This window comes from Somniosus microcephalus, chromosome 3 (assembly GCF_052327205.1).
Source record: "Somniosus microcephalus isolate GS21.2 chromosome 3, FLI_Smic_1.0, whole genome shotgun sequence".
Classification (NCBI taxonomy): Eukaryota; Metazoa; Chordata; class Chondrichthyes; order Squaliformes; family Somniosidae; genus Somniosus; species Somniosus microcephalus.
The window spans coordinates 348,397,637-348,412,127 of NC_140989.1; the positions used below are offsets into that span (position 1 = coordinate 348,397,637).

The following is a 14,491-nucleotide window of genomic DNA, read 5'->3' on the forward strand; positions in this document are numbered from 1 at the left end:
GAATGTTGAGTCCAGTGGCAGGGGAGTCGATCAAGTGAACTGCTCGATCCTGGATGATGTTGAGCTTCAGTATTGTTATAGCTGCACCCATCCAGGCGAATGTTGAGTATTCCATCACACGCTTGAGTTGAGCCTTGTGGAGAGGCTTTGAGAGGTCGGGAGGTGAGCTACACATCAGAGTACCCAGTCTCTGCCCTCCCTTTGTAGCCATGGCATTGGTATGGCTGATCAAGTTAAGCTTCTGTTCAGCGGTGACCCCCAGGATGTTATGGTGAGGAACTCGATGATAGTGGTGCCACTGAAGGTTGGGGAAACTGGTTGAGCTTTTACTTGTTGGAGGGTTATCTTCCTGGCACTCATTGATATAATTGGTACCTGCCATTTCTTAGCCAAAACCTGGATGTTATTCAAGTCCTGCTGTAGGGTGGCACTGGATATTTCATTATGGGAGTACTTGTGAATGGAGTTGAACACTTTGGTAGGAAAAATAGAAAAGCAGAGTATTTTTTAAATGGTGAGAGATTGGGAAATGTTGGTGTTCAGAGGGACCTGGGTGTCCTTGTACACGAATCACTGAAAGGTACAGCAAGCAATTAGGAAAGCAAATGGTATGTCGGCCTTTATTACAAAAGAATTTGAGTATAAGAGTAAAGACATCTTACTGCAATTATATAGGGCCCTGCTGAGACCATACCTGGAGTATTGTGTATAAGGAAGGATATACTTACCATAGAGGGAGTGCAACAAAGGTTCACCAGACTGGTTCCTGGGATGGGGGGATTGTCCTATGAGGACAGATTGAGTAGACTATCCCTATATTCTCTCTAGAGTTTAGAAAAATGAGAGGTGATCTCATTGAAACATACAACATTCTTACAGAGCTTGACAGGGTAGATGCAGGGAGGATGTTTCCCCTGGCTGGGGAGTCTAGAACCAGGGGTCACAGTCTCAAAATAAGGGGTCGGCCATTTAGGACTGAGATGAGGAGACATTTCTTCACTCAGAGGGTTGTGAATCTTTGGAATTCTCTACCCGAGAGGGCTGTGGAGGCTCAGTCATTGAGTATATTCAAGGCAGAGATCGATAGATTTTTAAATATTAAGGGAATCAAGGGATATGGGGATAGTGCAAGAAAGTGGAGGAGGTACAAGATCAACCATGATCTTATTGAATGGCGGAGCAGGCTCGAGGGGCCAAATGGCCTACTCCTGCTCCTATTTCTTATGTTCTTAACACTGTGGATTAATCGACAAGCAATCCTAATTCTAACCTTATGATAGAGGGAAAATTATTGCTGAAGCAGTTGAAGATTGTTGGGCCAAGCACACTTTGCTGAGTAACTCTTGCAGCGGTATGTCCTCCGACAAGCATGACCACCTTCCTATCAGTCAGTCACTACTCCAGCTCTCTTTGGCTGCCATTGACCTCAGTTTTGCTAGGGTTCCCTGGTACCACACTCGGTCGGAAGCTGCCTTGATGTCAAGAGTAGCTACTCTCAACTTTTCTCTGGCATTGAGTTGTTGTGTCCATAATTTGCTCGTTCGATTCACTATTCCGAGCCAGCAGAGCTTCCATGTTCCTGCCAATGCTAGCCATTATGTGGTGTGTGTGTGACAGTGATCTAGACAGGAAGAGATTACTCAGCCTATGAAAAAGGAGAGATTTGTCTTTGCATGAACTCCCCAATCAAGGACTGAGGAGGAAAAGCAAGAATTACAATTAGGAGAGAAAAAGAATGATAAGGCTCTTCAGGAGCCTCCCCATCAGAAACTCCAGGAGATCCCCCACTGATTGCAACATGGTGGCATAGCCATTGGAAGACCAACATGTGTCATCTGAGAGGATGTGGTCTTGTGGCCACAATCCCCCACACCACGGACACCCTGTTTCTCAGTTTTATCACTATGGGGAAATATTGAATGGAGGCAAGTTGCTTCCCCACAGGAAGTGAGAACCAGAGAAGAGTCAGCGTTATCTTCTTTTGGACATCTCCTACCATCCGGTTTCAGACACATACACTGTCACCACGGATGCTGCGTGGTATAGGGAGACCCAATTGGGAAAACAGGGAAAAAAATGTTTTAAACCTTTACCCTTACACAAGACAAATCTCCAGGAGCTGTCCAATGAAGAAGCTGCAGCAGTGATAAGAATCTGCATAGGAGGTATCAAATCAAGGATCGGATGAGAGATAAGCATCTCCAGGAGCTGTTCTATCAGGAGGATGTCACATACTGCCAGACAGAGTCAGTACTAACTCAGATATGATAAGTGGTCCAATCACCAAATCCATGTCATGAGGTGAGTAAAACAATATCCTGAATTATTTTTTTTCTCTCCCACATGGCAGCTGTCTCTCATTCTGCCAGAGCATTTCACACCTAATCTGAAGCCGTCTTTTGTCTCCACTAGTCCTATCACCATCTCGTCTGGTTTTGAATACCTCTTAATGTCTCTTCACTTCTTTTGTTCCCTCCCAGCCCTGCCTTTCGATCTATTTCATTTCCTTTCCAGTTTTGAAAAAGGGTTAGACCCGAAACATCGACTCTATTTTCTCTCCACGGATGTTGCCTGGCCTGCTGAGTTTTTCCAGCATTTTCTGTTGTTATTCCTGAAATGTTATTTGTTTATTGCCAGCACATAACTATTAGATATGACTGTTTGTCTGGGCACGATCGCATTTGTTGGTTTCAGGAAAGCATTCAAATCATTGAAGAAAAGCATAGTAGCTTGTGTCAAAAGAAGTACATGAGATATGTTACATGTATCACAGATATTTAACAACAATCTAAGGTCATGCCAACCAACAATGTTTAGGTTTCAGTTACTGTAAGGGCAAAAATAAATGTTTGTTTTGAATACTGTATGTGTTACAAAATTCATCTAAAGTCTGTGCACCAGCTTTCTGTTCTAATTAGCAATAATCTGCTTAGGGACAAAAGGATTATGCCATACTGTCAAACTGAAAATAAGCCTTTAATAATAACTGATATTTTACACTAGTTTTATTTGTATTACTAAAAATTGAGAAGTAGATATGTTAAGCATATAGGAAAATCACTTAATAATAGCAACAAAGAGGCAATCACATTACCCAGCTTAATGTGTATTACATAATAACAGGCTCTAACAGCTGCTAGATATTTCCAAAGAAGCTAATCATAACCAGGGGCTGGATAGTATACAGCTTTGTAGCCTATGGCTAGCTTCCTATGACAGTTCAAGACCACGTATGGCAGAGAAATATCAGGATATAGTAAAGCTTGCAAGGAGTTCACATATTCTGAATGTATTCTAGGACATACCATGGTATTCAATAAACTTATTAATGCATTATCAATTGATTTAGCTTCTCCATTAACTAGAAATGGTAGTCTATGTTGATGCAGTTAATAGCAAACATCTGTCATCTTCTAGAGCGCGTTATTATGTAATACATATTGATTTTGGCAGAGCAATTGTTTCTTTACTCCTAATGTTAATTGCTTCTCCTGTGTGCTAAACTATTGTGTATTTTTTCAATTTTTATGTTACAAACAATAAGGGGAGATAAATGTTAAAAGGCTGTCATTAAACATCACTAGAAATATGATAGCATAAGACAGTACAGAAATTTAATGGTTATTATATTTGCAGCTGATACTGGCTAATGCAAACTATTGCATATTAGAGCAATAGAGGTAAGAAATAAAAAGAATTTATATAAATATAAATATCCTATTAGCAGTTTGACGGTGACCAGATTGTCTGTTTTGGTGATGTTGGTTGAGGGATGGGTACTGGCCAGGCCACCGGGAGGACTTCCTGTTCTTCTTTAAAATGGTGCCATGGGATCTTTTGCACCTGCCTGGGAGGGTGGACGGGGGCCTCCATTTGGTGTCTCATCTGGGGGGGGGCACCTCCGATGGTGCAGTGCTCCCTCAGTACTACACGGAAATGATTTTGTGCTCAAGTCTCCGGAGTGGGACTTGTACCCACAACCTTCTAACTCAGATGCAAGTGTGCTCCCACTGAGCCACAACTGATACCGTTCAAGCCCCACTCAAGGAGTTGAGCTCATAAGCTGGAGTATTGTGTTCAATTCTGGGCAAATTTAGGAATGATGTCAAGACCTTGGAGAGGGTGCAAAAGATATTTACTAGAATGGTACCAGGGATGAGGGACTTGTGTGGAGCGACTGGAGAAGCTGGGGTTGTTCTCCTTAGTGCAGAGAATGTTCAGAGGGGATTTGGTAGGGGTGTTCAAAATTATGAATGGTTTTGATAGAGTAAATAAGGAGAAACTGTTTCCAGTGACAGAAGCATCAGTAACCAGAGAACATAGATTTAAGGTGATTGGCAAAAGAATCAGAGGCGACATGAGAAAACATTTTTTTTAAACAAGAGTTGTTGTCATGTAGAATGCACTGCCTGAAAGGGTGGAGGAAGCAGATTCAATGGTAACATTCAAAAGAGAATTGGATTAATTTACAGGGCTATGAGGAAAGAGCAGGGGAGTGGGATTAATTGGACAGCTCTTTCAAAGAACGACTGACTTCCTTCTGTGCTATATCATTCTTTGATTCTATCATGACTCAGGATATCCCAAAGTGCTACACATCAAAATTAATTATTTTTGAATGCTAGTTTTGAGGGCAAACAATGAAGGAATTAGAATTTGCAGAGGGAAACTTTGAAAGGGACTTGAGAGTTATACGATAGCAAAATACTGCGGATGCTGGAAATCCGAAATAACAACAGAAAACGCTGGAAAAACTCAGCAGGCCAGACAACATCCCTTCAGGGTTTTGACCTGAAACGTTAACTCTGTTTCTCTCTCCACAGATGTTGCCTGGCCTGCTGAGTTTTTCCAGCGTTTTTCTGTTGTTACTTGAGAGCTATAGTTGACTCATCACTTTCAATGTTGAGACAAGTGAAGAAGTCATTGAAAAGGGAAATAGAATATTGGGATTCACAGCCAGAATACTGGAATTTTGGTCTATGGCACACCCTATTTCTATATCCTGGAATAGAGGTGCAGTATCAAGTTAGGCAGTGTATTTACCCTCTGACCCATTGGGGAAGCCCTCAATCTATGATACTCTGACTTGATCATAAATAGTGCACCTAACAACTTACAGATCTTTTGACAACAAACCCATCTAAGTCTTATAGGTTTTGATTTTAAACGTGATATTTTACACAAAAGAAATAAACACAATTGCAAATCTTTAAATACGTTTACAACTTCATTTTAATTCACAAACCTCAATCCTAACATATTGACAACCCTGGTTTAACAATAGTGCAATAAGGATGATTTATTTTTTAAAAACTACTTCTCCAGTACAAAAAAAACACACACCCTCCTCTGCAGCCTTTGTAAATGTAGCAACTGTAAATCAACATCTTAAGTAACTTTAAACTTTTTTTAAAAATTTGAACATTTTACAGTGAATGACATTACAGAGCTCAATTCTCAGCTCTTTGTACAAAGTCACAAGCCCTCATGCCTACACGGCAGGGGTCCCACTCTCTCCAGCCTGACTTGCTGAGTTTTTCCAGCATTTTCTGTTGTTATTTCGGATTTCCAACATCTGCAGTATTTTGCTATCGTAACTTACAACTTGTGTGAGTTTTAAAAGTTGCCCTGTGGGCGTGCCCTGGAGTACCTCGTGACCGGGGGAAAGTCCCGCCCTTACAGCGTAAGATTGCGTCAAAACGCGCGTACACGCGCGCGGTCGGAGCTATTGCGCAGCTGCGATGGGAAGGTAAGGGAACCTGCGCGGGGAGAGGATAGAACGCTCCGGTTTGAACCCCAACCGTCAGCGGCCTGCACGTGCGCAGTGGGCCCGGTGGAACAATGTCGGGAGAGGGGGTAGTGGGCTGATTGATGACGGTATTGAATGCAAACATTTCCCATTGAATCTTCAGTTATTGCAGTCAATTGATGGATTGGGGGTGGGTTGTTTACTGGTGTTGTCTGCATTCTCATATTACAATCCTAAATCTTATCAAGTGGTTTAAAATCGCAACTTATTTTGATGCTTTGGAAAATTAAATGCAACTCCGTTGATTTTAATCCGCATGCAATCTGCCTCATCCTAAATCTCACTCCATGACCAATAGCAAAGTGATCCCCGCGCCCCCCCCCCCCTCTTCTCAATATTGAGAAGGTAAATAAATATTTCCACATAATTTAAACCATGCAGTGTCAACAGTTAGCAGGTCTTCAGTGTGAAGCTTTTCAGTTGTCCGGGACCAAGCAATTCAAAAGCAGATTTATTTTTTTCCTCTCTCTTTTTGTGGTTTCCAAATGACTGGTAGACTTTCAAACATGATACAGATGTGGCCTCGCGCCGAACCTCGGCCCCAATCATGTTTTCTCTGTAATTCTGGCATTTCAAGAGCTTAATCGCTCATTTGGTTGCATGCCTAAAGCTGTGCTGTACCTAGAAATTGCAGTTGAATGCATAGTGGTGCAGGAAACTCGGTATTTACAGTATGTGCCACTGCATTATGAGAAAAATCAATCAGCACATGAGTTGGCTGGTCTTGCCCATTGGTAAGTGAACTTTTATTTCATAAGCATTCCCCCATTGCATATTTTTTTTTGACAGCCAACTATTGGAGATCCAATTGCTGGGCTGCTCCATGGCATTGACAGGAAGGTGCACGGTGTGTCTTGGAGCAGCTTTACCAAAGGCAGAGGGGGTATGATTTGGAGACAGGCTGGGAACTAATCCAGATCTGCCTGATCCCAACAAATCTTACTTTTTGCTAAGTATGAAGGGACCATGGGGCTCAACAAGAACAAAGAAAATGGTAAAGGAAAGTCCTATGTTTGATTCCTAATCTGTGCAGAGTTGCCAGATCGCCGCCACCTTGCTACAGACTAGGAATTGAACGTGGGACCTTGCTAGTTTCTATGGCTCAGCTACTTCCTAGATAAACTCTGATTTGTATTGTAGGCCTGCACCTATTGCAAACTGTCCCAATAACTCCTACTATTTTCAATCATCATATGGGAGTTTTAGGGAATGTGCAGTTTAGCCAAAATGAAAGCTAAACTTGTTATCTGAGTCATAGGCCAGAATTTTGCCTACCTCAGTGGGTCCGGTGCGGCAGGTGTCTGTGGGGGATCGTGATCCCACTGCTGGCTCCATCCTGCTGTTGGAAATGAACTTACCTTAATGGGGCCTATTAAGCCCGTCAGTGCGTTACCCAGCCCAATTAGATGGAGCGGATCTGGTGACGTCACTCATGACGCGTTTTCAGCCAGGATCTTTAATGGGACTATGGCCACATTACATTTGATGTTTAATCTAACATAGTGCTGTCAGTGCACTACAGCATTGAAGTGCTGCAAACACTGACAATGACTGTACAGAGGCAGAGGGCTGCACCCAGGTTCTCCAATGCACCTCCACCCATTCCTATCTCTCTCTATTATCACATCCCCATCTCACTAGCCACCCCTCACACTCACCCTCATCCTAGTGTAAGCATACCAACTAACAACACAGAAGGGTAGCCACTTGGGTGTTTTATCCAATGTTTATGTAAAGTTTCTGTTAATGTGTCAAACATAATTTTTTTTATTTTCAACACTTTCTGGACTTGGGCAGATTTGTGTGCACCTTTGGAATTGGCTTAGTGAGTTGCAGTGAAAGGTGAGACATAACGGTACCCTCAGCAATGGTGATGAGTGTGAAAGGAAATAGCTTGGTCATTGTAGGGATGCTTTATGGTGTTGGTGTGGGGTCGTGCCAAACTGGTGCATCATGTGGCGGCCATATGGGTGTACAGCGTAAAGCTAACTAAATCTGGCGATGATGAGGCTATCCCTGGCCTCCTGGGCAGCAAGGTGCTCAGGTGCTGATGCCCTCTGTCCTGTGCAGCATCAGGTGATTGTGGAGAAGGTTGATGATGTTGTTGGTGCTGCTGGTATGCCTGGTGTTGGGGCTGATCGTGGTCTGATTCTGAGGACCAAGGTGAGACAGTATAAACGATATACTTCTGAGTCAGGATGGTGTGTGACTTGGAGGGGAACTTGGAGGTGGTGGTGTTCCCACGCGCCTGCTGCCCTTGTCTTTCTAGGTGAAAGAGGCCATGGGTTTGGGAGATGCTGCCGAAGAAGCCTTGGCGAGTTGCTGCAGTGCATCTTGTAGATGGTACACACTGCAGCCACGGTACGCCGGTGGTGGAGGGAGTGAATGTTTAAGGTGGTGGATGGGGTGTCAATCAAGCGGGCTGCTTTGTCCTGGATGGTGTCGAGCTTCTTGAGTGTTGTTGCAGCTGCACTCATCCAGGCAAGTGGAGAGTATTTCATCACACTCCTGACTTGTGCCTTGTAGATGGTGGAAAGGCTTTGGGGAGTCAGGAGGTGAGACACTCGCCGCAGAATACCCAGCCTCTGACCTGCTCTTGATGCCACAGTATTTATGTGGCTGGTCCAGTTAAGTTTCTGATCAATGGTGACCCCCCAGGATGTTGATGGTGGGGGATTCGACGATGGTAATGCCGTTGAATGTCATGGGGTGGTGGTTAGACTCTCGCTTGTTGGAGATAGTCATTGCCCGGCACTTCTGTGGCACGAATGTTACTTGCCACTTATCAGCCCAAGCCTGAATGTCGTCCAGGTCTTGTTGCATGCGGGCATGGACTGCTTCATTATCTGAGGAGTTGTGAATGGCACTGAACACTGCAGTCATCAGAAAACATCCCCATTTCTGACCTTATGTTGGAAGGAAGGTCATTGATGAAGCAGCTGAAGATGGTTGAGCCTAGGACACTGCCCTGAGTAACTCCTGCAACGATGTCCTGGGGCTGTGATGACTGACCTTCAACCACCACAACCATCTTCCTTTGTGCTAGGTATGACTCCAGCCAGTGGAGAGCTTTCCCCCCCCCCCCCCCCCCCCCCCGATTCCCATTGACTTCAGTTTTACTAGGGCTCCTTAATGCCACACTCGGTCAAATGCTGCCTTGATGTCGAGGTCAGTCACTCTCACCTCACTTCTGGAATTCAGCTCCTTTGTCCATGTTTGGACCAAGGCTGTAATGAGGTTGGGAGCCAAGTGGTCTTGGCAGATCCCAAACTGGGCATCACTGAGCAGGTTATTGGTGAGTAAGTGCCGCTTGATAGCACTGTCGATGACACCTTCCATCACTTTGCTGATGATTGAGAGTAGACTGATGGGGCGGTAATTGGCTGGATTGGATTTGTCCTGCTTTTTGTGGACAGGACATATCTGGGCAGTTTTCCACATTGCCAGTGTTGTAGCTGTACTCTAGCTTGGCTAGAGGCGCGTCTAGTTCTGGAGCACAAGTCTTCAGCACGATAGCCGGGATGTTGTCGGGACCCGTAGCCTTTGCTGTATCCAGTGCGCTCAGCCGTTTCTTGATATCACGTGGAGTGACTCGAATTGGCTAAAGACTGGCTTCTGTGATGGTGGGGACCTCAGGAGTAGGCCGATATGGACCATCCACTCGGCACTTCTGGCTGAAGATGGTTGCAAACGCTTCAGCCGTGTCTTTTGCACTCACGTGCTGGGCTCCACCATCATTGAGGATGAGGATATTCATGGAGCCTCCTCCTCCCATTAGTTGTTTAATGGTCCACCACCATTCACGATTGCATGTGGCAGGACTGCAGAGCTTTGATCTGATCCGTTGATTGTGAGATTGCTTAGCTCTGTCGATAGCATGCTGCTTCTGCTTTGTAGCATGCATGTAGTCCTGTGTTGCAGCTTCCCCGGGTTGGCACCTCATTTTTAGGTATGCCTGGTGCTGCTCCTGGCATGCTCTTCTACACACCTTATTGGACCAGGGTTGGTCCCCTGGCTTGATGGTAATGGTAGAGTGAGGGATATGCTGGGCCATGAGGTTCCAGATTGTGGTGGAATACAATTCTGCTGCTGCTGACGGCTCACAACGCCTCATGGATGCCCAGTTTTGAGCTGCTAGATCTGTCCTGAATCTATCCCATTTAGCATGGTGGTAGTGCCACACAACACGATGGAGGGTGTCCTCAGTGTGAAGATGGGACTTCGTTTCCACAATGACTGTGCGGTGGTCACTGCTACCAATACTGTCATGGACAGATGCATCTGCGACAGGTAGATTGGTGAGGATGAGATCAAGTAGGTTTTTCCCTCGTGTTGGTTCTCTTACCATCTGTCGCAGGCCCAGACTGGCAGCTATGTCCTTCAGGACTTGGCCAGCTCGGTCAGCAGTGGTGCTACCGAGCCACTCTTGGTGATGGAAATTGAAGTCCCCCAACCAGAGTACATTCTGTGCCCTTGCTACTCTCAGTGCTTCTTCCAAGTGGTGTTCAACATGGAGGAGTACTGATTCATCAGCTGAGGGAGGGCGGTATGTGGTAATCAGCAGGAGGTTTCCTTGCCCATGCTTGACCTGAAGCCGTGAGATTTCATGGGGTCTGTAGTCAATGTTGAGGACTCCCAGGGCCACTCCTTCCCGACTGTATACCACTGTGCTGCCACCCCTGGTGGGTCTGTCCTGCCGGTGGGACAGGACATACCCAGGGATGGTGATGGAGGAGTTTGGGACATTGGCACATTTGATGCTGTCAAGTAATCAGCTGGAGCAATGGCCATGGAACTGCCACCTCCGGTTGACAGACGTGGTTCCCGAGCTGCGTGAATCCCGTAGCCATGCAGGGAAATTTTAAAAGTAAGTGGAAAATGGCTCTAAAGTGCCCGTAAACTACCTGATAATGATTTCAGTTAGGTCGCCCGCTGCTACCGGTCGGGTCGGCTCCACGATGACAGCTCTGCCTGGGGGAAAGGCCTGTGGCGGTGGGATGACAGCAGCTTCCTGACCCGCTGTCAAAAGTAACAACTTTCCCACCCGACCCGCCACCGACCGCACCCGCTACCACCCTGGAAAACTCCGGCCAAACTATCTCCCTGATGGCTCAGTGGGTGAATATGTTGTGTATGTTATGGCACTGAGCCATACAACTGAAGAATGGCCTAGGTTAAAAATTCTGGTCTGTGTAAGCTGGCTGATATTAGCTGAGGTGACAGAAGGGTGCTATCCATGTACCTGTAGCTGGGGTTTGAAATTAAAAACTGATGTAAACGCAGAGTGGGAACCCTGAATTTTCACACACCCCCTCTGCCTCACTCTCTGCCTTCACTGAGAAGTGAATCTCAGTTAGTTCAGCTTCATACCACTACCCCAGTTGAAATGAACTAACTTAGCATATTTCAAATCTGGGATATTCCTGGTCAGTGGGCAATTAATTCATCAACTGAGCTGTTGGGGGAGTGACTCTTAAAAATATTTACAAAAATGATTAGGGATAGTAATATAATTGTAGAGGGACTACTATGCACTTTCCTTCTTCAAATTTGACGCTCGTGTGTTTTTCTTGTATATTCCAGTTCTAAGTGCGGGTAGAAAGCAGCATCAAAATGGCTTTAGAAGAACTGCAAGGGGTAATTGAGCGATGTGTAAGTACTAGTAGCTTTTATTATCCTTTCATCATGTTGCTATTCATATACAGCAAAAATGCACAATTACGCCTTGGAGATGACAATAGAGCAATTCTGCGAGTATTGATCACTATTTTCTTTTTATTAACCCTCAATATTGCCAAATTTGAGAAGTGACTCTCAGTTAGTTAGGCTCCAGACCCTTTAAGAGCTTTATTTTTACAATAATTAATGCCGACATTCCATCTTATCAGAGACTTAGCCAATTGGACAGATGACTACTAAAGCATGATTTACTGCACATTTGCTTCTGTTAGTATTTCAGCTTGTCATGAAATGTTAACATTTTGTAAAAGTAATTAAATATATTTAACATTTGAAAATAACCTACAGGATGCCTGATTATTTTTTTTTAATACAATAGAAGTTGATTAATTTTAGTCACTGGCTCCAGCACAAAACTGTAAGGAGAAAATCCTCTTAGTTTGAGATTATCGTTGCAGCGTAAGGCTTACTTCAAAACTAGTTTCTGGGGATGAATTGTAGACCAGTAATAAATCATGACATTTATAGTTACACTGTGGTAGACCATTGTACCGTAATGCTATATGCAGATGTTTTACTTTAGGTAGCATCAGTTAAAATTGTCTGAAATTGTTTCTCACATTACGCGGATTAAAAAGGTTGTTTACTCATTTTAGCGAGGTCTACCCGAAACAGAGTTTAAAGATGAAGATCACAGCATATTTCAGTCAGCTGCCCGCCAGTGCCTGGAAGAAGGGCATGCAGCTAAGCTTTTGGAAATTCTACAAGATGGACAAAACAAGGTGCGACTGTAACTTTTAACAGGTCTACTCTGTTTTGTATAGATATACTATTAATTATCTTGCTTTCTGTCGAAAAGTAACTGGGTTAGCAATAAGAAGCATCTTACTTTGAAACTTTGTACAGGTACACTATCCCTTATCTGAAAGCCTTGGGACCAGCTGAGTTTCGGTTTTCGGAATTTTTCGGATTTCAGAAGCTATTATTATAAGACTGGGAAATTTGTATTTAATATAAATTGTAAAAGTTCAGGCTACCTCTTGCGACTGTTCCGTGTCTCATTCCCCTTCCTGCTTCTCTGGAAAGCCGGATATCGGCTGACTCCTACTAAGCTGGCCCGCAAATCAGGTCGGGGGTCGGGTGGGGGCGGAGAAAAGAATATCGGACAGGTCGGGGGGGGTCTTGGTGGGGGGGGGTGGGGCGGGGGGGGGGAGGTGGTCGGGGTCTGGGGGGGGGGGAGGTGGTCGGGGTCTGGGGGGGGAGGTGGTCGGGGTCTGGGGGGGGGGGGGGGGGAGGTGGTCGGGGTCTGGGGGAGGTGGTCGGGGTCTGGGGGGGGTCCGGGGGGGGAGGAGAGAAGAATATCGGACGGGCCGCGGGTCGGGTCGGGAGAAAAGAATATCGGACGGGCCGCGGTTCAGGTCGGGGGGGGTCTTGGGGGGGGTGGTCGGGGTCCGGGGGGGAGAAAAGAATATCGGACGGGCCGCGGTTCGGGTCGGGTCGGGAGAAAAGAATATCGGACGGGCCGTGGTTCGGTTCGGGTCGGGTCGGGGGGAGAAAAGAATATCGGACGGGCCGCTGTATTGTTGGGTTCACTCTCCCAGTACCTCCTTCACACTGCCTGGCTCGGCCTGCAATCTCCTACCCAGGAGGGAACTCTGTGACCCTCTGCCCTGCTCAGCGTAAGTCGTGCGCCACTCTGGTCATGTCGTGCGCACGACTTACGCTGAACAAAAAAACTTTCGGTTTTTAGAGGTTTTCGGAAGTTCGGATAAAGGATAGTCTACCTGTACTTCTAAATCAACTATTTTTCATGAAGTGCAAATAACTTAAAAACACCAAGCTGAGGAAGATCTGTTACTTGACTTTAACATTCAGAACTGCAAAATTTTTAATTAGGAACGCATTTTCTATCTCCCATTATAAACCATCTTCTGGTTCAATAAATCTTTGGTGTATGAATGTTGGAATCTTTCAGTAAATTAATAAATTTTAGAATCCGTATCCAACAATTTATCTGAGATCAGTGTACATTTGGCCCCATTCAGTAATAGCTAATATATTGATTACTTTTCTGTGATCTTTTCTATAATTCAATATTCATCTTTTATATAATTCTACAGTGACGAAGTTTAAACTGCAAGTTTCCAATTGAATATCATGAAATTTAAAGGAGCTAGTACCATAATTAATGTCACTAGCATTTTAGTTATCTGATGTGAAGAACAAGTTTTGTTTTAAATGATTTTATGTCCTTTTTTTAAAAAACTGACCATGGTAAGGCAACAATGGTCTCTTAAGCAGTTAATCCCATCATGCATTTATTATAGCACCATAGTAACCTTTTTGTCTTTTAAAAACAATTATAAATGAGGGCAATAGTTTGCATTTTTCATGGATAAATAGATGGAAAACCATGAAATATGATCCATAAATGTAATAAAAATTTGTAATAAAAATGGAATTTGATTGAAAAGATTAAAACAGTGACCCTGCTTAAAGTTTTCAGAAGAGTGAAGGCCAAGAATAAACAGTCTCTTTTTTTAAAGTCTTTACGCGGGAAGGAAAAAAGAACTTGCAATTATATAGCATCTTATTATGTTCTTAAGATGTCCTAAAGTACTTTGCAACCAATAAATTATGTTTGAAGCGCTGTCACTGTTTTTATGTAGGCAAATACAGCAGCCAATTTAAGCACAGTGAAGCCCTCCCTATAAATGAGATGAATGTGTAGTTAATTTTGTATTTTAATGATGGTTGATACGGGCTCGGTTTAACTTGTCATCTACAAAACAACACCTCCGACAATGTACAGGAAACTTTGTGATATCTGGCACTGACTGGACCGGCGTCTTGCCGATCTATCAAAACTGCCGGACATACAAAGTTAATGTTGAAGCATACGGAGGTTTTCATCTCCGTATCTGAGAACAAACACTGTTGCTTAGCAACAGCTTCTAAAGCTGCAGCTGCAAGCATCTCTAGCTGAAGCTGTTGCTATAGCTA

General features: G+C 44.4%; 1 protein-coding gene across 4 annotated transcripts in view; it reads left to right on the top strand.

Moving 5' to 3' along the window:
• Window positions 1-2,206: 2,206 nt before the first annotated feature.
• Window positions 2,207-14,491, top strand: part of glmna (glomulin, FKBP associated protein a) — a 50,271-nt gene continuing 37,986 nt past the window's right edge. For 2 of the 4 annotated variants that reach the window (XM_085983341.1, XM_085983338.1), the window contains exons 1-3: window positions 5,756-5,877; window positions 11,393-11,461; window positions 12,145-12,270. In XM_085983341.1, the coding sequence (XP_085839467.1) occupies window positions 11,423-11,461; window positions 12,145-12,270 (165 nt within the window). In that variant the 5' untranslated portion in view covers window positions 5,756-5,877; window positions 11,393-11,422. The other 2 variants (XM_085983340.1, XM_085983339.1) reach the window with 2 other exon arrangements.